The 24,303-nt window shown below is 47.5% G+C and overlaps 1 protein-coding gene across 1 annotated transcript in view; it reads left to right on the top strand.

Annotated features, from left to right (window-relative positions):
- Positions 1-559: 559 nt before the first annotated feature.
- Positions 560-24,303, top strand: part of NTF3 (neurotrophin 3) — a 65,294-nt gene continuing 41,550 nt past the window's right edge. Inside the window, exon 1 of the mRNA XM_058559009.1 lies at positions 560-815. Coding sequence (XP_058414992.1) covers positions 798-815 — 18 coding nt within the window. The 5' untranslated portion in view covers positions 560-797. The remainder of the gene's footprint in view (positions 816-24,303) is intronic.

The following is a 24,303-nucleotide window of genomic DNA, read 5'->3' as shown; positions in this document are numbered from 1 at the left end:
GAGCGATTGTCCCTGGGCGTGTTCGTGTTGGGGGGTGGGGGAAGGAGGGGCGGGTGGGTTTGATCGGGGGTGGGAAGAGATCTGGAGCTGGAAGGATCTAAGGGTTAGAGGAGGAGTTTGCACATTAGACCCACGCCGCCTGAGGGAAGGGGCAAGGGACGCCCTTCTGCCTCGTAAAGAAAATCTTAAATAAGAAAACAGAAGATCAAAAAGAAATTTTTCAAGAAGAAGAACAAATAAGACAGGCTGAAGACATTAACATGTAAAATGTCGTGAAAAGTTGAATATTTCGTTTTTTCCTGGATCTCTAAAAGGGAAATCAAGGGGGATACTGAAGCATACTACTGATTTGGAAGTTTTTGGTGTTTTTCTTTGACAAAGGCTAGGAGAAATGATTCCGTGTCCCCACTGGCCTCCAGACCGCAGTCGGAGGGGCGCTGGGGTGCAGGCCTGCAAGGCGCGGCGGGCCGGGCGGGGGCGGGCGGTGCGGCGCCGAAGGGGTTAAGGCGCTGAGCGCCGAGCCATCTGGCCGGGTTGGCTGGTTATAACCGCGCAGATTATGTTCTCGGGACTCAGAGTTGAAGGCTCCTCTCCCTACCGAACAGCTCCGCGCGCGGTCCCGCGAGAGAGCCCGGCGCAACTACTTTCTTTCCTTTTCTTTCTCTTTCTTTCTTCTTCTCTTTTTTTTTCCCCTGCTGGGTAGTGGCGGCGGCGGGGTGGGGGAGACTTTGAATGACCGAGCTCGCGTCCACCTTTCTCTTCATGTCGACGTCCCTGGAAACAGTCACACGGATGCCATGGTTACTTCTGCCACGGTAAGGGGAGACGGGCACGTTGGGTGGGCAGGTTCGGGGGTGGGGGGGATTTTCCAGTGGACTGGCGCGGGGTTCCCCAACGCCGCCCCCCGCCCCCACCCCCATCGCACCGCGCTCACTCACTTTCCCGGGCTTGTGTCTTCCCCGAAGTTTGTGCTGGGATTTGTCCAGGCCGAAGCGCAACCACAACCACCCGCTACACACACACACACACACACACACACACACACACACACACAAACGGACACTCCTCCCCACCTCCTCTCTCTTGTCCCTCGGCTGCCCGAGAAACCGCCCAATATCTGGGAAAGTGATCAGATTTAAGGGACCTGGATTGGAAATGGGGGGCGGAGGCGAGGGGAAATGGGGACCACGGAAGGACAGGAAAGGGATTCAGCAGAATCGCCACCCCCCACCAACACACCGGTCCGCTCCTGCAGAGAAGGCTCCCCGCGCATCCTGTAACAAAAGGGGGTGGCAGACAGATCCCGGGCAGGGAAGAGGCGAGGGTGCCGCCGCCGCTCCCCGGCACACGCCTCGCGCCCCGCTCCCCACCGCGCCGGCTTCTCCGCACGCCTCCCCCTCCTGGGGCCCAGGCGTGGGCTGGGGAAGTCGACTCGGAGCTCCGGACCTGGAGGGTCGCTTCCCAGTTTGGGGAGTTGAGACTCCTCGCCCGGCGCGGCGTACCTGCTTTGGAGTCCCCCTGCCTCCGCCTAAAGCTTTTCTCCGAAACGACCTCGCACCCCGGGCTGGTCTTGGCCAGCGCCCACTCGGCGGCTACTCCACTCCGGGTCTCTGCGCAGATGATGGAGCTCCCCGCGCGGCCCGCGCATCTGGGACCCTGGGGGGGAGCGGTGGGCACGGGGCTAGGCTATCTCTGGGGAATTCCTCGCGGTCTCTCGGAGCCAGCTCTAAGAATGCGGCGGAGGTACAGGAAGGCTGGGAGACCCGGGGACCGCCGGAGCTAGGTCAGAGTTAAAAAGACCCACAATGGATCAAATGGCTCCATTGTCCCGGAGCTTTACTCATACTCCTAATGCAATTTGGGACGCTTAAGAGTTGAAGGTGCGAGGAAGCAGGGGCTGGGTGGGGGAGGGGACTCTGCTTGTTGCTTTCGGGCGAGAGTGGGTGCGCGGCGGGGAGGCGCTGCTTCTTTGGGGGGGTTTGGCTGCCGCATTCCTCATATGTGCTTCAAATGCACGGAACTGAGACCCCCTACGCCAAGCCGGGTGGGGGCTGCTGACTAGTAGGGATCCCTCAAATTGGATCCGTGGCTCGGAGGAATTTCAGGTAGAGAAAACACCGAACTAGACCGCCTCGTCTCGACCTCTGGCGGCGGGCGGCAGGTTCAGTGTGAGTGCAGGCGGCTGCCCGGACGCAGCCCAAGCCCCGGCTCTGAGCTGGAGGGCTCGGAGACTGCGCGCGAGTGGATTTGTTTGTGTGTGTGAAGAGCAGGGAGCGGGAGCTGGGGGGGTGGGGTGGCTAAAAGGTGGTGGGTGTCACTCCTGGAGTCTGATGTTTGTAACTCAGCCCCTACAGAATATGGTGGGCGGCCTGCTGTTTAATAAAGAGATGCCCGCTCCTACCCTGCAGAACAGCAAACGAGAAAACCGTCTAAGCCCTTGGCCCTAAAGGGTCAGGATGGAAGAAAGTTGTAACATAGAGGGAACTTTTCAATAGGATCTGTTTTCACAACACTCAGAAATTCTTCAGCATACTCAGCCTGCCCTCTCCTGCTCTCAATTCCTTCCTGACATGTTGCACAAAGAAAGTTGAGAAGTAGAATCAGGGGATAAAATCGAACCGTCTCTGCCTTAGGCTCAAACGCTTAAACCTGGGTATGGTATTGGGAGTGAGGGGGAGGTGAAAAGAAAACAGGCTCCGAGAACAGTGTCAGAGGAAAGAAGAAAGTCTGAGGGGGTTTGCAGGAGGGAGAGTATGTAAGATTTTGTATTGGTGAGGACTGTGTCATAGCTGGAGGTGGGGGATTTGGTTCTGTGTGAATGGGGTCTGCTTTACTATGGAGGGAGATCAGGATCCTTGGGTGCTGTGTTTGGTCTGGGAAGGAGGTTTTTGGAAAGTCTGCATGAGGTCGTGTATGGGGGGGGGGGGATGGCCAAAGAGCGGGAGCTCCACCCTGTTCTGTATGCGGTGGAGGTGTGTGTTTCTGAGGAGTCTGTTGGATGGGCATATGTGTGACTAGGAGGAGATGAGAGCATGTGGGAACATAGGTGTAGCTAATGAGAAATCTGTGCCTGTGAAGTGTGTCAGAGCAGGAGGAGAGGTACAGTGTGTTGAAGACAGATGGCTTGTGCATGCCTGCACAGACACATGGAGTGGGTGTGGCGTGGGAGGGCTGCTGTGTGTGGGAGTGAAAGGTGGAGTGTGTGGAAGGTTGGATGCCTGAGGATTACCAAAGGGATGTGTGTAGGGGGCGGGGTCAGATTATCTGCAGAGAGCAAAGTGTGAACTTCATTGGGCTGAGATGGCATTGCAGTATGTGAGGGATAAAAAAGTGTGGACTCAAGACACTCATTGTGGAGAGACAAGGTATTTGCAGGGAAGGATGCTGGATTGGATTTTGCCTTCTCCCCCTCCCTAGCTCCCCAGAGAGGAGGGAATTGGAGAAGGCTTAGAATGAAGGATGTACATTTAAGGGGAAAAGTCCTGTGTGTTGGCACTGGGTGGGGACCAGGGAGGATGTGTGCGTAAGATTGCAGTGAGTGGAGGAATATATTTTGCATGCCTAGTGACAGAGATGCATATTGTATTATGTTGTAAAATGGTTTCTAATTTAATAGAGGAATTCACTCACTAATTAATATTGATTATCAATTAAAATTTATGGAATGCCTACTGGAGGCTCAGCCCTTTGCTGGGTACTGGGGCATGGCACAGTGCCCTGGAAAAATTCTTTCTCGGGGCTCAGCTGACTGCTGCAATTTTTCCGGGAGAAATGAAGAGAGCTTGATGCTAGTTGAGGTTTCTTCAAGAACTATAATTCAGTTTCTAGAGCTGTTTATGGATCTTGGGGGAAGCTAACTTGAAATATATCTGTGGTTTTGTAAAACGGGGAGTATAAAGATAGGGATGATGCCTAGTTTTGTGTGGGAAGAGGGAGCTGAAGGGTGTTACTATTTTTTGTAGGGGGTGTGGGGTGGATTGGGGGGGTGGTCTGCAATCCAGGTCAGAGTGCAGGTCCTGATACATTTGAGGACTGAGTTTCTGAGAGTGCGCAGTGCTTACTCACTGGCAGGGCGAGACTTACTCTGTGGAGCTGGAGAAGGGTGAAGCAGTCAGCAGGAAAGATGCGGCTTGGGAGTCTTTGTTAATCTTTGATGTTTTCTGGGCTATGAGTATAAAGCTAACCTGGTGAGTGTGGGTGTGTATGCACACACACACTGTGGGGCAGGAGTTAAGTAACTGGGAGAAAGCTAGCCAGGAGGATAGGAGGGGTGTATATTCTGGCTCTTGTGAGGGGGTGGGGTGAATGTGTTTGCAGGAATTCTGTGTGTCTGAGGAAGGGTGAAAATGGTCCTGGATGCTCAGCTGTGTATCTTAAGTAAACAAGGTATAGATAGGAGAGGGCTCTAGGCTTCGGGGAGCATTTGGGGAGTGAGGGGAACGTGAAATTTGTTGAGTTGGTGCTCTGAGAGAGCTAGTGAGGTAACTGGATCAGAGCAGGAGAGACTGCGCTTTGAACAGCACATAACTGCTTGCCTGGAGCAAGTGATGGGCAACTTCATTCATTGGGTTCTAATCGTGTGAGGCCATATGTTTGGAGGGACTTTATTTGATTCATGACTTTTTTGAATTCGTGAAATTATAGCGGTGCCATTTTGAGGTTCTAGCTTATTTTTAGGGGAAATTCATCTGTGTAAGAGAGAGTGGATATAGGATTTGACCATCGTCAGAAGATCTGGTGGCAGGTATTTCTGAGCATGGTGTGGTGGAAATGGCAGATTCCCCATTGAGAATGCCTTGTATCTAGTTCAGTTCTGCCGCTCTGGAGCAGTGTGAATTTGGGAAAGTTTTCCAATCTCTCTGATCCTTTATGTAAAATGGCAATGTCTATAATGACTCAATGAGGAGGAAAGTTCCCTCTGCTTTTCCCCCAATCAAAGCTCAGTGTGTTGAGGAGTACAAAGCTTTACTCAGATGAAGTCTGATCCAGTACGGGCACTGGCATGTGTGTGAGCCATTGTAAAAATGGGGTCTGTGCCCCTTCCCCTTTACAGTGCAAGGTGGTAAAATAGTCTTAATGCCCACCGCATGTCTACTGCTCACCTGCTGTGTAAAGAGAACTTTCTAGAACTGCCTCAGTTTACTCATCCATAAAACGGAGGCAGCCAAATCTAGGTTATAGTTGATGGAAATCTGTGTTCATAAAAGGTCTTTGAACTACTCAGAAGAAAGGTAGTCCAAAAATCAATGTTATTAATGATCAGAGACAGACATTTTCCTGTTCTTTAACATGAGCTATGCAGACCACGATGCCAAAACAAATGTGACTTTAAGAACAAAGAAAACAGTAATTGTCCTTGGCATAGCTGAATAAAAGAAGAGCAAAGTCCAGCCACCCTGGGTTACTGTGCAAGTCTGTTTTTCTCTAGACTGTGGGTCCTTAGCAGGCAAACGTGGGCCTGTTAAGAGGAGGGCATGGGCTCTGGATTTGGGAAATGGCTTGCTTTGTGAAGTGGCACATGCCCGGTGCAGCAAGTGGGTACATCCACTTTCCCTAGAGACAAAAATGGAGGGATAGAGGGGCAAGGAAACCCACTGAAGCCTCCGAGTCCTCCCAGAAGTCAGCACATGCTGTCAACTCCTGGCTCAGAGTCAGGCTCCCATCCTTGAGTTCAGTGGCCATAAATAGTCAGGAGCTAAGCTATTTCCATGAGGCACTAAACCAATTCTGTTGCTTTTCTTGGCGAGATTGGGCCAATTAAGTTGATTGGAAGAGGTCACTGCTGATGGGGCTCACATTCCCCAGGCGGGACAGGCCAGCAGAGTTTAATTACATAACATTTCCCATCTCTGCAATCCCACTCCCAGATGCATCAGATGTTCGGGCCTCTCTTCTTCCCCTCCATTCAGGATGACTAATTGAGCCGGCGGCTTCTGCTCCAGGCTCCTCCAGACCTTTTCCTGAGCAGTTGCAGTTCTCCCACCCCCGCTGGAGGGAATGTAAATCCACGTGTTGGCTGAAGTGAGAGGGGAGTCAGGCCGACACAGAAGATCTTTAAAACCCACCACCCTGCTTCAAGACCTCCCCAGCTGCTGTTTTACTCTTTAATGAGGCAGGCAGTTTCTGGCGGTGGGGATGTTGAACTAATGACCGTTGCTAGGGTTTTAGATTTAGTTTTATTTAAAATTGAGTTTGTTGGAGAAGGACCAGATCTTTTACTGGAGACAAGCCTAAGCCCCGTGTAGTGCAGCTAATAAGGTCTATGGATGCACTTTGTGCGTGGACAGGCGTGTGCAGAGTGAGAGGAGAACACGGGATGGGCTTGCGTGCTGGGGGACACGTGAGCACAGGAGTGGCCCTGGGTAGAGGGACAAGAGGCATTCGTAGAGCTTGTGTTATGGGTGGCAGGTCCTTGGGTGCTGGCTCAGATTGGACTGTCATTGTACTGTTTCTTGCCGAAGGGCCAGCTTGTGGAAAATGTTGTGAGCAGCTTCTTTCAGATCATTTGTACATGGGGATGGAGGATGTGTAAGCTTTTAAAAAGTAGGAGGCCAGTGTAGACAGTACCTCACTATTGTCATTTCTATTAAGCTCAAGGCTGGGCAAAGGAAGCCTTTCAGAGGACTCACTTTAGAACCTACAAAAGCATATGTAGATGGCACAAGATCTTTAAAGTATTTTTTGTTGTTGATAGTTTTCCATAACTTAGCCTTTCATTCTGCCTAAAAATACCAAGGGGCTGGAGAGTACCGGCACCCCTGGGTGGTCAGATGGATTGGCTGTTCTGTGTCCTCATCTGTGCCGTGGTCCTTCTCAAGTAATCTTAGTTAGAAACCCCTAGAGGCTGTCTGTGGTTCTGGGCATCCTCACAGGACAAATCTCTGACTATCACTGTGGTTTAGCTGCAGAAGAACAGATTTTGAAGTGAAATATGGTGTGGTTTGCTGTGATTGCTCGCTTTTTAGCAGCATCTCCTGAGAAAACATTTATTGAGTCCCAAATCTTTTATGAATTTGTTCAGACAGGGATTTTTGAAAGGATTAAGGTTCTTGCTCATTCAAAGCCAGAGCTGTAGGAGTAAACAGTAGCTACTGATTTCAAAAGATCCCAGGCCATGGTAATTTTCAGCAGCGTGGGGCAGCAGAAAGCTTGCTGACTTGGAGGTGGTGGACCAAGCTCTGTCATTAGTCAGCTGTTGTTGTGTGATGCTGGACATTCTCTCCAGGCCTTGCTTTACCCATCTGTAGACGAAGAGCTTGAATCAGAAGATCTCCAAGTCCTACTGCAACTCCACCATCCTAGGATTCCACAGTAGCCCCATCCTCCTCCTCAATCAGTGCTAGAATGCCTTGCTTAGAGTACATCTTGGCATACCCTAAATGAGTTCCCATTTTTATCTTTGGGGAATGGCTGAGTCAAAGGCAGAAAGGCATGCAAAGAATTTGCCATAGTGTTTTGTTTTGGCCAAGAATGCTCACGAGGTTGGCTCAGCCAGCACAGTGTGTACAGAGCCGAAAGGGGTTGGGTTTGGCTTTCTGGTAGGCCTGATGCTAATCATCCAGCTTCCACTTGAATGCCTTTCAGTGTCAGTGTTTCTGAGTAAGATAAGTTCCCACCTTTAAGGTGATTGATGATGATGATGATCATAGTTAATATTTGAGTACCAACTGGGTGCCAGGCATTATTACAACTATTGCATGACATTATCTCAATATCCAAAATAATCTCGTTTACAGATGGGGAAACTGAGGTTACCTGAGGTTAAGGGGCATGCTTACCGTTACACAGCTAGATGTCGATGTGCTGGCTTTCTGTCCTGAAGCCTGTGGCCTTCCCAAGTCCATTGCCTGCTAGTCAGATTCTGTTTTCTGCATCCTGTGATGTCATCCAGATGGGAGATTGTTTGATAGCCCTCTGCAAAGTCTGTCACCCCACAGGGTAACCTCCTCCACTAGAAGGTTCATTTTCATGTGCAAGATAAATGTTGAGGCTTTCTAGCCACCTGCTGGCAAGCATGTGTCAGATCTGTCTTAGCTCCCATTGGCCCTCCCTCTTTACTTCCCGTTCTGTTGACAAGGGAATCTGCCCTTCCAGAATGGGGGTATTGATTTAAGCCACAATTGCCTCCTTGTAAACTCTTTAAGATCAGAGCTGGACATCTGGTTTTGATCCACACGCCCACGAGAGGTGGTAGGACCCAGCGTTCTTGAGTCCTGCGATGAGGGTCGCACAGAATCAAAGTAAAAGAGCATCTGAATGGAGAACATGAGGCCTCTTTAGAATTTGGAAGATACCTTTGGTTGATAGGCTAGGGAACTCCCTCCATCTAGACTGGGGCCAAAGCGAAGGTGGGTTTCTTGCTGAGAGGTTGGAGGAAGGCGTTGCTGCGAAGGACGGGGTCCTGAGGCTCTGTCTGATACGGAGCAGAGCTTCTGTAGAGTCCTGCTCTGCCTGCTGCCTGCCATTCTCTGGGCAGTACCAGGAGTAGGGAGGCCACAGGGCTTCTTGGGGTGCATGTTGCCCTCTGAAGGGTGCAGCAAAGGCTCTTGTTCTCTCTCCTTCAACTGATTTCCCCACCACCGCTACCACACACACATCTTCAAGGCAATTAATGAGAATGACTTTGTTCTGTTGCTTAAAGGTATTTTCAATGTGCAGATGAGTGTAGAACACTAACTTAATGCCTGTGAGATTGCAGGTACTCAAAAAATATGTACTTTGCTTAAAACAACTTTTCATATGTAGGGTGATGCTCTTCTCCTTTATGGGAGGATATAGCCCTACTATTATTATTATTATTATTATTTTTTGTGATAGCCAGGTCCTTGCAATTTACTGCCCCCTTCCTCTGTTTCTAGGTCTAAGCCCCTGGCATTTAAAACTATCTTCCCCTCCTGGCTTCAAATTGCCCCTTAGGGAATACGCTTCGAATTCTTAGTCTGGGATTATTTCCATCTTGTGTCTGGCAGGCCTACTGCTCATTGTTTATAGGGCATGTTCCCTGATTCCACTAGGTTCATGAGCATCTGAATGGAGAACATGTAGCTCTGGAAATCACCTGATTCCCAACAAGTGCGTCCCATGATTGGGAAGGGGCCTGGCTCTCCTGACACCCAGCTCGCTACCTTGAACAGCTTACCACATTTCTCCCTGCAGAGGACTCAAACTAGCTGTGTGACTTTGAGAAAAATCACTCTCCCTCCATAGGCCTCTGTGTCCTCTTCTGGAAAGAGAGAGAATTGGATTCACTAGCAAGTCAAAAGGACTCTGCCAGCTGTGACAGTTCACATATTCTGTGATTCTGCTGCTCCCTAGGCCTCGCTGTGGCCAGGCCCAGGATCTCCAGGTCTCCCCACTGGAGGACTTATGTGCAGAAATGCAGGGTTGGAGGAGGAAATTAAGTTATGTGATGCCAGATAAGTTATTGAACATATGGATGAGTGCATGTTTATAAAGTGCTGAAGAAGCGAGCTTGCCAGATTTGTGGCAGATCTTGGATTGGAAGTTGGGAACATAGAGAGAGGTTTATGTGGGATAAAATTGTCTCTGGGTAGCTGAATTCAGTAAGCTAAATCAAAAAGATCCTGAACTACGAGCCGGGAGACCAGACTCCCCACCCCTAACTCTACCAGAGACTCACTGTGCAATTTTGGGGAGTCCCTGAACCACACCAGGTTTCTCTTTCCTATGTGTTAAATGAGAGGGTTAAGGGCTCCTGGCTTTGGTGATCCCTAAAGTCTTTCCTGCCCATCATTTATTGTGGGAGTTGGGGATCATAGAAAAACCTGGATGGATGGATCCATAGGGGCTATGGCTTAAATGTAGAGGGAAATGTCCTCTGATTGCAAAACAATGCGAGTGGCAGGAGTAGATGTCTGCTCTTGAATTTGAGATGTCCTTGGAGGCTATATTCTGCGTGTATGTTGTGTTTAGCATGCTCTCCCTTTCATCTTCACTGGATGTTGGATGTTGAAATTATCCTTCGTATCTTTGCCTCATCGATGCCTTCTCTGGGAAGCCTCCCTGCAGCCCCCAGAGAGCTGGGGCTCCCTCCCCAGCCACCCGGTGTTATACCACTTAGCAGCCTGAGTTTTATTTGCATTCCTATCTTCTCACTAGAATATGAGCCCTGCGAAGAAAGAGATCTGGTGTTTTCATCTTTGTGTCCCCCAGAACCTTGCACTGTGTCTGCCACAGAAATGTGTTGGGTGAATGAATGCATGACAGGTCTTCAGGGAGTCCAGACCGTGCAGCAGTGAGAAGCCAGGCTCAGAGAGGTGATGCGCTTGCCGAGGGTCCAGAGCCACGTTCTCTGTGTCTCCCTTTGGCTTGTCCTGGGGCTGAGGTAATGAAGTTCACTGCCTCCTTACCAGGAAAAGCTGTTCTCGCTCTCTTTAGAGACCCCTCTCCCCTGTGTCTTAGCCTATCTAGCTCTTCTGCAAATTTGGGCTCTTGGTCACAGAGAAATTGAGTATCATTGCACATGAATTAGGGTAATCGATCTCTAGATACTCAGAAAGCACATTTTTAAAGATTTTTCATTAGGCATCCTGTTGGTGGCTGCTAAGTATCAGGCCCTGTGCTGGATGATGGAGAAGATGCAGAGATGAATGCTGTGGCTCTGACCTTGAGGCTCTAGGAGCTGGTGAGGGAGACGGACAGGTTATGTCATTGTGCTCCAGGGAGGGGCAGTGTGGGCGTGGAAGATCGCATGCAGGGGTCCCGATTGGAGTGTTGTTTTTTAGTGTGAATGATGGTGGAGACTCTTCTTTGTCAGGATCAGGCTGAAGGGTCCGTGAATAGTCTTCACTTCCGCAGACAGTGGTTTTCTCGTCTCTGAGATTCCCAATGCCACACCCAGGCTCTGGCCGTGGATGCTCAGAGCCCATTGTGATGTGACCCCTTGGTTCTTCGTGGGGAGAGTTTGGGGAAGGTGCGTGTTGTCCAGGCATTGGGGCTTGGTGGATGCGTAGGTGTGTGTGCTGATGGGTGTGCTTTTCAGAAGTGTCCCTGCTCACGGCTATAGTCGGCACAGACAGGGGAGGTGCGCCCGTCTGCCGGAGGCGCTTATGCGCTGCTTTTCCCTGAAGCCTCACTGCACAGTGCATTGTCTCTGTGACCACATCTGACACAGGGACAGACTGCCATCTACTGTCCACTTCTGTCCTCTGAGTCCCTCCTGTTCGGTGAGCTCCTCGGCATTTTTTTTCACATCCTGTTTTTAATTGGTCCAGATACCAAGAGAAATAGAACAGACATCAGGTCCTTACCTAGTAATTTTTTTTGGAATTCAGAAGGGGGACTTTAATAAACACATCACACCTCTTAGATGTTTTCCTTATCTGCTTAACAAAAGTGTTATTTTAAGGGGGCCTCCTGCCTTTCCTGATTCTTCTTAACCACCGTGCTAGGTACAATGTGGAATACCAGGAGGTGAAAGGCAAGGCCCTACCTTCAAGAGCCTTGCAGTCCAGTTGAGAGTCCAGGACAGACTTGCAGAGACATAGACAATAGGATGGGGCAGGACGTGTTTGCTAAGTGGCCCATGAGTGGCAGAGACCACAGAGACTTTGGGAGTTTGGAGGAAGGAGGAGTCCTGTAGGCTGGGGTGATCAGGAAAGTCAAGTGTGGGCAGCTTGACCCAGGTCTGCTCTTAGCAACCCAGGGTTTGGCGAGAGCCTCCTGAGGGAGCTGCATGAGTTATGGAACAGGCTCTGAACTGGGAGTTTGGGGACCTAGAAGGCCTGAGGTCTACTCCCACCCTGTGACCCAGGGCTGTTGGTCTTGTAGTCTGAGGGCCCTCCCATCCCTGACCCTGTATTATGTACCACACTTGCGGGAGGGGTCTCCTGGAGTCCAGGAGCACTAGAGCCAGAGTCCAAAGTATCCCACTTGCATCCCTGGCAGGGAGGGACACCTCAAGATGTGATCTGTCCTGACAACCCCATGCACAGTAGGAGGCAGAGACTTTCCCCAGAGGAACCTCGGGTGCTGTACAAATATGAGGGCGTAAATGGCTTCATGAGACATCTACCGGGCCACCTCTCTCCATATCTCTCCTAAATTTTCCTTCCAAAGATATATCTGCATAGTGCTTGAGTCAAAGGTATCTCCCCAAAAGAAACGGCACTGGTGTCCCAGTGTTGGTCATAGCTCAGATCTAAAATTCCTTCATGTTAGAATTCATTCTACCATTGCTTTTATGGAGCTTTTTTAAGTATTTGAGACTTTTTGATGACTGTGGATTAAAATGGGAAAAAAAGTTGTTTTTCATAAGTCACTCTCATTCTGTTTTTTTCTCTCTCTTTCATAGCATTTAAATGGTCACCAAGGACATCTTCAGTGTGCTTATTTCATGTTCTTGTCTTTTGGTGTGTATGTGAGAGAGAGAGAGAGAGAGGAAGAGGGAGAGAGGGAACAAGAGAGAAGATATTTTAGATTGCGGTCTATTAGCAAGTCTAGGAAATCAAGTTGAATTTGGGTTGGGTTACGGGCAGAGAGACCTCAGCTTGTCACTGTAATCCTCTGACATTTCCCTTTTACTTTTTGGCTCTCGTATGAATTGGGAATATATCTTCCCGGTCCCTCCTTCAGTGTTTACATCTCCTTTTGGGGCTGCTGTATAAAGTTACCGTCTGTCTGCAGCAAGTCTCCTGAGTTCTTGGGGGACTGCTCAACAGAGGCACAGTCAAGGATAGAGCCTTTAGAGAAGGTCCAATTTTTGACTAAGAGGAGAAAAAATGTTAGGGAGTTGGAGAAGGATTCCAGTTGCTTATCATGTGTTTTCTCGAGGTATAATGTCTGTGACTCGTCCAAAGAGAGATGGTGAGCAGGTGCTGGGATAGAGAGAGAAAGAGAAATTCTTCCAAAAACAGCCAGTGTGGAGAGAATTGTCAGTTCCCAGCAATATATGAGGAGGCAGACAACCCCAGGAACCACCTGGGAGATTTTCTGATGGCCTGCGAGGTGATTTGTAATCCTGGGTGAAAGTAGGAGGTGATGGGGGAGAAGACTCCAGGTGAGGAAGCAGGTGGAAAGAGGCCCCGAGGGGAGAACAAACAGGGGCTACAAGAACTGAAAGTGCAGGTAGGTGGTGCATGGAGGGCAGCGTGGGATGACGTGTATGCTGAGGTGGGGAGCAGGCAGGAGCCCACAGGGCGCTCACTCTTTACCCCAAGGGCAACGGGGAGCTATTGGAGTCAGCATAGAGGACGGTCAATCAGCCTTTTGTTTTAAAAAAGATCACTCTGTCTGCAGTGTGGAAGATGACTCTAAATAAATACTTGAAATAATAAATAAATGAAAGAATGACTGTTGGTTGAACTGATGGAAGAATGAATGAGTGAGGAAAGAAATGAATGAAATGCAAAGGGGCATCACTGAGCCTGATTTGACCTCTGGGTCCTCCAACCAGTGCTGGCTCCCGGGAGAGTATCCCAGCTTGGGAGGAGGGGAGGCAATGCACTGCTGAGAGTGGGTCTGGCTGTGGGGAAACGGGGACTAAAATAGTAACTTAATGCTGAGAGTGTAGAGTGGTTGGCAGTGGGGGATCTCCCAACCTTTTTCCTTCTCCTGTGCATTTCCATGCTAATTTAATTTCATTCAGGGTCAAAAAAAGGTGGCTTTTGGAGTCGTGCCCCCGAAAATCTGGAACCGTGGGAGTGCCTGCTCCAGAGGGGGCTGCTTGCGTTGCAGACCTTGTCATAGGCTCCACACTGAAAGTGGACAGATGCTAAGGTTTATGGGGTATCTGAGGGGCCCCAGATTCCTGGACATCAGATCTACCTATAGATGATTCCTACGGATTAGTGCGTCGGTGTGTGTGTGTTTCAAAGTCTCCTGAAAATTGTCAAATTCCACAGAACGTCTTTTGCCGGTAGTGGATCTGTATAGAGAATTACTTGCAAGGTCACATTGTTTGATGTATATAAGGAGAGTGTGTGTGACAGTGATCCTGACAGACATCTGGCATGCCGTCCAGCAACGTGGGGTGTGGGAACCCAGCATTCTCCTTAGTAAAGCCAAAGGGGAGCCAAAGGGACCTCTAGTGTCATCTCAACGATCGTTGCTCAGCAAAGACTCTGCTGTGTTCCTACTGTTCTGATCTCACCTTGCACTTGGAGATCTTTTTGGCTCACTTTGGCTAGCAGTGGTTGCCCAGGATCTTAATCAAGCCAATTGAAGTTGAATGTCTAGGGTTGGGGCAGAGGCATCTGTTTTTTTAATGCTCATCAGGTGATCCCAATGTGCAGCCAAGGTTGAGGACCACTAGCTTACTACTGGTATGACCCACTCCGCCCCCTCCCTGCCCTCTGCAGCTTTGCCACAGCAGTTGTCCCATTCTCAGCCTTGGAGTGCTTGTGAGAACTCCTCATTTAGTTAAAGATGTTCAGCTGATTTGGGCTGAGCTCTCCTACACCCTACCCATCCTGCATTTGCCTCCGAAACTAGAGACCAGAGGGCAGGTCACAGGTGCTCAGCAGATTCTGAAGTGCTTCACCATGCCCCTCTACTGGAGGGGTATTGAGGATGGATGGTGGGGAGCAGGGGAGAGAGAGGAACGTAGACCAGTATTCCCAGCACATTAACACTGTGCAGGTACCTTTATATAGGTCATCTTATTAGTACCTCCAACGGCCCTCAGAGGCAAATGTTATACCAGGTTGGAGGGCACCATTTCCATAGTGCATTCAGAGTACCAAATGGTCTGTGGTCCCTGGATGTTCAGATTTCCTGCACTGGTTCTCCCTGGGATCTGCATACCAGTCAGGGCCCTCCTCTAGGCATAGCTATGGATCAGGGCTGCTGAGATTAGCACTGATGGCTCTGTGGGAAAGCGAGCACCTCTCTTCCCTCTCGGGTCTGTGGTCCAAGCCCAGCGCTAGTGTTGGGACAGTGCTTCCAAGAGGCCGTGCCTGAGGATGTGCTTTAAACAGTGGGCCTCTACATCAAGAAGGCAGTTGTTCTCCTCCTTGCCATTTTCCTGTTAGGAAGCCAGGGCTTGCAGGAGGGCCAGGGAGTGGAGGGTCAGAGAAGGAAGCTAAAAATCAAGATCTGAGAAAATTAATAAGATCTGAAAAAGTTCTGTTTCCAGCCATATATTCCCGAATTGTAAAGTGGACCACATGGAATCATTGCAATCCCCGGGTTTCTCATTTACGCGGAGATATTACTGTGTGTGACGTCAGGTGTGCTGGGGCCGAATGTCTAGCATCCATTGCTGATGCGTGCTTCGGTAAGCGTTTTGGGTTTGGGATTCTCCAGACTGCTGAGTGGCCTAAGTGTGGTTTAAGAACTGTAATGTGGTGGAGTGAGCCACACTGACCACATGTGGGGAGTGGGATGGTGGTTCAAGGGAGGAGGCTGGATGGTGGTGCTGCCGTGATCTGCAGCGGTGGGCGGTGAGGTGGGGACAGGCCTCTTTCTACACCAGGGACTACTAGAGGATTGCACATTACAGACAGAGAACAGTGGAAGAAGAACACCACAGGGCTCTCTCTCTGTGTATATCATGTGGTTAGAACTCAAGTCATTCTTGGCAATGTCTAGCTGCCACCATCCCCCTGCACCAAATACACACAACTATCACCTTTAGCAGTGGCTTTTTTTCTTTTTTTTTTCAATCAAGGGACAGTAATGTTTCAAGGAAGGAGAGAGAGGAGCTGAAGCATTTATATCCGGTCTCTAGGCAATTTATTTTGTTTTCCCAAGTCTAGAACATGTTTATAAGGGACCACGAACTGAGTAGAAAGTTAACTATAGTATTTAGGAACATTCCATACATTGACTGTAAAGGGAGTTAAGAGTGGTCCTCCAATAATTCTCCTATAGGATCATGCACAGGAGTTTAAAGAGAAAATGCTTCTCGGGCTGTTTCTGCTTTAGAGCTAATAGTGAAGGAATATAAACTTGTTACAGTGAAGTATATTGAGAACTGACATTTAAGGCGAGAGGACCCAGGTTCTATTTCCACTTCTGTCAATTACTCATAGTCACAAGGTCTTGGAGCCTTAGTTTCCTCTTTTGTAAATGGGGGTAATAAACCCCTACCTACTTAACATAATTAATGTGGAGTTTCAGATGAGATAAGGCATAAGAAAGTGTTTTGCAAGCTCTAAATTACTTTACAAATATATGTTATGGTTCACGCTCGTATATTCTTATGCTAATAGAACATTGTTCTGTTTGGAAGATGGCCCTCCTCCAGGTCGGGCCAGGAAAATGTTCCTTAACAAGATGCTGCAGTGCCTAGGTGCTCCTGCAATGTTGAGAGTTTGGGAGGTAGCCTTCAGGTGGCACCATAAGAAATGGGAAGAAATGTGACGGCTGTGGCTTGAAAGAATCAATATATTCCTTTACCTCTTTCTGATGACGTCATCTTGGGTACAGGCTCAGGGTATGGCCATTTGTGAGGAGCTGCTTGTGGGCCAGAATGTTGAGAGTGGACATGCACGGGGCGGTAAAAATGTTGTCCAGGAAATTTGAGTTTTTTAAATATCGGTTGCCCACTGCTTCTGCGAGGCCAGTCACCTAGTGTGTCTCTAGCTGCTTACTCTTGTTATACTCTCTCTGCACAGTTATATCTGTGTCTGCGAGACAGAACTTGCCTTCCAGCACCATCGTGGGCCTGGCTGCAGATCCTATAGATGACTCCCCTACTGCAATGGTCCCACCTTTTTTGTTTATTTTCTTATCATTATGAAAATCCCCTTGAAACATCCTTATTCTCATTTTGTGGATGCAGCGCCTTATATCTTTGAGATCATGAAATATTCAAAGTCCTCTTCTGATTGCTATTTTAACTGCTTCCGTGAGTTTGAGTGTTTCTGGTAGTAGAGTTTGCTGTTTCTTTTCATGGCGCTGGCTTTCCTCAGATGGGTGGCTGGTTATTCTTATTGCCAGGTTATCTTCTGTGGCAGATTCTCTTGCATACCTTTGCATGTGGATTCTGTGCTTGGCTTCAGCTTCTTAAATTGTCTGTGGCTTCCTGAATGTCTATGTTCTTTTAGGGATTCCTTACAGTCTCTGGCCAGTGAAAGTCTCCCTTCTTGTTTTCAAGCCGAGGCAGTTATGAATTTATTTTTAATGTATTTTCTGTTATGTATATATACATGGGTTTGATACAGGAGGAGGAGAATTGAAGTTGGTACTCAGACTGCCATCTTGAAATGGGAATCCCTTCAAAGTTCTTAAGGATGCTTCTGTCAACTGAGACGTTTAAGCAGACTGCCACAGTGAAGCTAGACCATTTAGCTGCCCCACAGCAGGGGCTTGTTGTAGACAGACAAAACAGTTTTGTTAGCTGTATATTATTGTAATTAAAAATAGAGTATTAGCCTGATATCAAATCCCATCTCTACCTCTTTTTCTCTAAGAATCAGTCAGTTTCCTTAAGTGTAAAAGGATAACATTACATTGTTGGAAGGACTAAGTAAGATATAATATGTAACTCACTGAGTCTGGAACATGGTCAAGGTTCAATAAATGCTAGCCATTATTATTATGATATTATTATTTTTAATATTATTAATTAACCCAAGAGGAAACATGAAAACAGATACAATGCCATCATAGGGACTCCAAGGAAGGACCTGCAACCAGGCTTCATAATGAAGGAGCCTGGAGACCACTCTCTCTGTCTGCGGGGTCAAGTGGCTCTGCTCTCTATGTATCTATACCTCTCTCCCTCTCTCTTTCTCCCTCATTCTAGGCCTACCAACTGACTGTTCCAGGGCCCCACTTCCAAATTCCTTGAAGAGAGATTCTGATTGGCCCAACTTGAGTTGAAGGTCCAAGTTGGTTCATTAGCTGTGGACCAGGGAGTGGGGTCATGCCACGTCCTACACAAATAACTTCAGACGCCCAACCTTTCAACAAAGGTGCAGCTGTTCTCAGAGTGCAGGCCTGTAGGCTGAGCATTTACCCCCCAAATTATCCATTAAAATGATCAATAAGTCACTTCAGAACTGAAAATAGCTTTGGGGCATGTACGTCTTCTCAGGTGGGTTTAGATGGAGGCAGTTTGAAGAGTCCATCTCTTCTGGGCCACACACGTAGAGCAGAGCCTCTCCTTAGGAGCTTCTGCACCAGGGATGAGAGAAGCAGTCAACAAGATGCAGACTAATACGAGTGACAAATAAGCAGACCACACGGAGCATCCAATTAGGAGAAGGACAGGTTTACGTGTCCCTGCAAGACAAGTTCTTGCTGAGCTACAGGGCGTGTTCAGGACCATCCCTAGTCTTTATCTTTGGATAATAATTCAATCAGGGCCTTTACTGGAGTAGACAAGCATGAAATGAATTCTGCAGTGGTTTAGGAAGGCTTGGTGACGTTTGGTAGGTGGGTCCTCTCATCTCCCTTCCTCGTGCTGTGATAGCACTTGGAGCCTGGAGCTTGCCTTCTAGGTGAAAGGCCGGAGTCCATTGCTCAGCTTCTCGCCCCAAGTGCAGATCTTGGCTCTTCTCTAAAGCTCCCCTGGGCTCTACTTCTGAAGTTCGAAAGGTGCAGATCCTTGCTGTATACATGCAGTTCCCAATTTGTGTGAACCTTTTTCTTTTTATTCTCTGCATTTTTCAAGCTGAAGACAAGATTATACAAGAAGGCTTTAGGAATATCCAAAATGGCAAAGATTCAGATCCTTAAATCCTAGGCAATTAGATAACCAGTTTCTGATCCAGGAGGAAGGTTTTTAATGCAATAATTTTTTAAGCTTTGTTCAGGATTTGTTGGCTTCTTTATTTGCATCCAGGGTCATGACACCAGGCGGGTCACTGTGCTGGGTGCTTTGCGTGCACAATCCCCATCTCCATAGCAACTCGACAAGACAGATATAATTCCCCTCATTTTGCAGATGAGGAAACCGAGACTCAGAGAGGTAAGCAGCTTGCCCAGCAGGGCCTTGATCAGAAGCTAGATCTCTCTGACTCCAAAGCTCACTTGCCTCACATCGTCTCCTCTGTGCATCTCCTCCACTCGGGATTAGATTTGTTGTCTGCCAGGTTCCATTTATCCATCCTTTAAATAACGCTACATACCTTTCTGTTAGATGTATACAATTTCGTTAGTGAAATTCTTCTCTTATTGTAGCCTTTTATTTAATTGTTAGATTAAATTTTGAGTTAACTTCCAAGGGTCTCAAGCTATGGCCTTGCCTTTCACTCCTCTCTTTGTTTCCTACATTAGCTGGGATTTTTGTTGAGGAACAATTTTGTTGCTTATAGAGGAAAAGAGTGAATCCACCCAATACTACCCAACACTTGCATGTTTGCATAAATGAGGTGAGGCAGAAGGCTCTCTCCATCACATGCCAAGTACCGTCCAAGCTCCTTGAACGTGACTTGCTTGTCCCTCCATGACACACTGTGCCTGCCTCCTATTTTATGCTTGAGTTTCCTGCCTCCATGGGGTTTCTTGTAGCCATACTTTTGTTCATGTTATTCCCAAAGCTTAGGATCTCTTTCCCCACTTCATTTGCCTGGCTGACTATTACAGGTGCTTATGTAGGAAGCCTTCCTAAAGCCCAAAACATATCTCTGGTTTACCATTCACTACATTATATATGCTATATGCTTATGTCTCTTTCTCCCCCATGAGTCTGTACACTCTTTGTGGGTAAGGGCCCTATTCTAATTATCTTTATATCCACCAGGACCTAATACAATGTTCAAGAAATCTTGGTTACACTGACCTGAAGCCCAGGAAAACCTACAGCAGCACAAGGCGTCCCAAAATTTGGCAAGACTTTTTAGCACTGATGGATCTATCTTTGTTGAGTGTATCTTTGTAGTTGTCTTTAAAAGCCTTCTTTTTTTCCCATGGCAATTTTCTGCTAGATAACTTTAAAAAGCGGCTGATTGATTACTGGCCAGGGCTATAAAGTCTTGGCTTTCAATTTCTGATCTCTAAGAATTTCTTTTGGCATTAATATTGACATTAGGGAGAACTCTGCTGGCAGGTAGTTCTTACATAAGTATCCAGAAAGAGTCTTCTATCCAGAAATATTTAGTAAGCTCCTGCTATGTGCTGAGCACTGTTCCTGGGGCGGTAGATAGAGCACTGAGTGAGCAAGATTAACCCTCTGCCCTCATGGAGCCTACGTTCCGTAAATGCAGAAACAAACAAAGTATATGAATAGATAAATAAATGAAAATTTCCTATGGGGATTAATGCCATGATGGAAAATAAAACAAAGTGATGTCATAGACTGTGGGATTTTAGGTTGGTGCTGTTCAAGACACTGCAGGAAGGCGTCTGTGGCTGAGACAGAGCATGAGAGAGGCTGCCCAGCTTGTGTAAGGCCTCTGGCAAGTTACACGGCTTATATGTGTGAGGAGGTGTGTGAGGAAAAGCCAGTACTTCCCCATGCCCCGCTCCAAATATGTTGGGAAGCCAGAGTTTTTTCTCCCTCAGCTGTGATGGGAAGCCATTGGAGGGTTTGGAGCAGGGAATGATGTCACCTCGTTAACATTTTTTAAAAGGCATTCTGCCTACTTTGTGGGGGACAGGAAGAAGCAGACGAGTCAGATGCCAGTACAGTAGTCACGGGAGAACGAATGGTGGCCTGGACTTGCATGGTCATGAGGGAGGTGTTAAGAAGCCAGAGGATTTGGAATCTGTTTTGGGATTAGGGTTGGAAGGACTTGCTGATGGTCACGTGGTGGAGTGTGAGGGAAAGAAAGCTGTGATCCCAGAAGAAAGACACACCACTGTTCTTGTTGGTTCCTAAGGCCGCCCCAAAAGAGCTTACTTTCCATGCCTGAGCACTGTGTGTGCCTTTACTGGGAGCACGAGAGAAAGAAAAATAGCCTGAATGTTCAGTGTGTTTCATTTATCTAATCTGAAAAATGAACTCTGCACAGTGACCTAATGGGCATAAACTCTGGTTCAATAAAGCTGTTCATTCAGCAGCTAGCTACTGAGTGCCCAGTATGGTCAGATATAGTGTCCCATGCTGGTGGGGAATACAAAAATGCATGGTTCCTCACCTCGAAGAACTTGTAGTATACCCAGGAAATAAGACATTCCCAACTAAATAAAACTCAAGATAGAAATGATTAGGGCCACAGGAATGCTACACAGAGGGCGATTGGAGTTCTGAAGACTTCTGGTGGGTGATTGAGGAGAATTTTAGGGGTAATGCTCAGGCAAGAGAATTTTAGGGGTAGGTCTGGATAGCACAGACAGAGGCTTGGAGGAGGGAAAAAGCATGGAGTGTTTGGGGCTTGACCAACATGCCCGAAAGGGCGAGAGTTTACGCAGAGCAGTCGTGGAAGCTATGTCTCAGGGTAGCTCCGCCTACTCCCAGGGCATTGTGGTTTGGGGAAAAGGGCCTATTACATCCCCTGATGGCTTCTCTTCCCTCTTTCTGTTTTTGGTTTGCATTATTTCCCTCTAAGAGCGTTCTTTGAACTTTCTGGAAACTTCTCTTGGGGTCTTCTCATCTGTTCCTAGTTTAACACTATGCTCCATCTCATAAGGTTCTGCTTTGTAGGTTGTAGTGTTGGAGACTCTGCCCTCCTAAGGGTTTCTCTAAATTGCCATTGGGTATGTGTTTTGCTGTTTGGGGGCCATCCCATGACCCAGGAGAGGAAGGACTTACCTTGAGTGTAGCAGCAGGACTTCAGAGAAAAACCTAACACTTCCAACGCCTGAGTTTACAGAGTTCTGCCAAACCTGGCTTTACAGAGAAGAGGAAAAGCACTAACAAGTTATCCTCTTTGGTGTCAAGTCCAAACAAATCATTTAGCCCCTCTGAGGTCTGCCAAAAATAAGCTACTGGTTTGTGAAACCCCAGGATAATCCATCTGATTTAAGCCCTGCGTTTAGTTACTTCAAACATTCTTGCACGAGCATTTGCTGGAGCATGCACATACAAATACATGCATCTACCTCTTTGTGGCCTTTCCTAGCCCCTGACGGTTTCTCTCCTCTCCAGGAGGCTGGAATCTAAGGCTTATAAGATGTGACTTCTGGAAAGCGTTTTCTTCTGCTGAGCCAGGGTGTCATTTCTTTCCTTCTTCCCCTGGAGAATCATTGGCCATTGGCCCATTGATCAGAAACACCCTCGTATGCTGGGGGTCCATCCCTAAAGCCTGGGTGGGAGTCTGCATTGTGGTCTGTAATCTGGCTCCACCAGACTTTGGGAGAACCCCATTTGAGTCTTTAACCAACCTCATGACTCCCAAATGGCCCTGGAAATGTGTGGCCTTAGAGAGCAACAGACCACCTTTCCCCTTGGCCTCTGCAAGAACTGTTTGATAGCCAGCCATCCTTAGAGACACAGTGGGGAGAAACCATGGCGGAGCAGCATGGGAGCAGCTGAAACTCCCAGATCTTATACCTTACGTTAAACTCCCTCCTGGAGTGGGAGAAACCAGAGGAGCAGATATCCCATTATTAAACGATAGGAGAAGTGATCGGGGCTTCCTCTGACTGTTTGTGGGATTGGATGAACCCCAGATTGAGGGAAATGGTGCTCTTTGTTTTAGCTATTAGGAAACTCAATACCCTAGTAGAGTGTTGTTGGTTTAAATTTTCCTCTTCACTTGAGGTTGAATCCCCTTTGCCTCTGCAATTTCTGAATAGTTGCAGCCATTTCTTATAATTTCCTTGTGTCATCACTCAGACAAGAAGAGTAGAGCTGGCTTTTTCAATCTCAAAGGAATGGTAATAGCTAACGTTTATTGAACTGGGAACTGTGCTCCGTGCTTTATATGTGATCTCGTGAATCCTCACCACTCCTCGTTGAAATGGCTATTTTACTATCCCCGTTCCATTTTGCAGACAAGGGAACGGAGGCTTGGGCAGATTTTTCTACATTGCTTCTAAGATCACCTGAGAAACTATATATTTTACTTGTTTTTCTAATGTATTGTCTGTTTGTCCCTGTTATAGGCAAATTCCATGGGGCTAGGGCTTTTTTTGTCTCTCTGCTTCACTCTTTGCTGTATCTCCAGCACCTGGAATACTACATGGCCCATGGTAGTTTCTCAATAAATATTCATGGAACTTGCCCCAGGTTGAATGGCTAGGAAGTAGTGGCACCAACCTTGGAATCGTTCTTTTCTGATTCCAAAGTCTGTGTTCCCAACCATGACCTCACACTGCCTTCCTGTTTATTTATAAATAATTTCCCTCCTCTCCTTCTGCCCCTGTCTCCAGTGCCCTTCCCCCTTCTTGCTGTAACTGAATAGCACAGCTGTCATTTACTAGATGCGGTAAGTGACAGTACTCCTCCGCATGGTATCCTCATCCCACTCTGTCTCCTAAACAAGGTTTTTTGTTGATTCTCTATTAAATTAGCAGGTATAGTTAACATTTTTAGTTCTTTTCTCTAATCAGAAACACAAAATATTTGCCTCCTTAATTCAGGTGTTTTGGCTTTTCCTAGATATAACATTAGGACCACAGAAGTACCGTAGAGCTTATTGAGGCTGCTCAAAGTTCCCTCTTTCTTGCACCTGGTCAGTGGAAAGTGGAAAAGATGACAGCTAAAGCTTTAGGGGTCCTTCCAGAAGTAGTTATAACATACAACATTGTTTTCTGATTATGAAATAAATATCTGCTTTAAGCATGTTCATTATAGAAATTAGGAAAATGTTAGAAAGAATAAAGAAGACAATTACCAGAAATCCCATCCACATTTCAGTATATATCCCTTGAAGTTCCTTTTCTGTGTGTGGATGTGTTTGTGTGTGTGCATGTGTCTCTGTGTGTGTGTTTCCTTTTTTTAATAAGGGGGCTCATCTCACTTTATAAACAATTTTTAACTGGCATTTTCCACTTACTGTTGCATTGTATGCATTTCCCCGTGTCTGTAAGTATTCTTGTATAAGACGATTCTCACTGTATAATCTTCCATCATGTACTTTAACCATTTCATTACTGTGGTGTGTTTTATGTTTGGCCACTGTTTTTATACTGCAGCTAACCGACCTTTTACATAAATTTTTATACACGTATCTGGTTATTTTCTTAGAATAGATTTCCGGAAGTTACCTTTCTGGAAGCATTCTGAAGAGAAGCGGTGATGTTTGAAAACTTTGGCAGCTCTGATGAGGAACCTGAGCTGACAGTTATCACAGGACAGCAGAAAGGCTCACTGGCCAACTCCAGTGTGCCTACATCCCCCCACCCCGGGGTGCAGCCCCAGTGAAGAACACTGGGTTATGAGAAAGACTCTTACCTCCTCTTTGCCCCATTAGCATGATCTTCCAGGTGTATGTGCCTTCTTGATATAATTTTGGATTGGTCTTTTGTTTTCTCTACCCCCCAACCTTTCAGCTACATGCACATCTTACG

Source organism: Diceros bicornis, chromosome 17 (genome assembly GCF_020826845.1).
Source record: "Diceros bicornis minor isolate mBicDic1 chromosome 17, mDicBic1.mat.cur, whole genome shotgun sequence".
NCBI classification, from domain to species: Eukaryota; Metazoa; Chordata; class Mammalia; order Perissodactyla; family Rhinocerotidae; genus Diceros; species Diceros bicornis.
The sequence above is the reverse complement of the archived record's forward strand: the minus strand, read 5'-3'. Positions and strand labels throughout refer to the sequence as shown.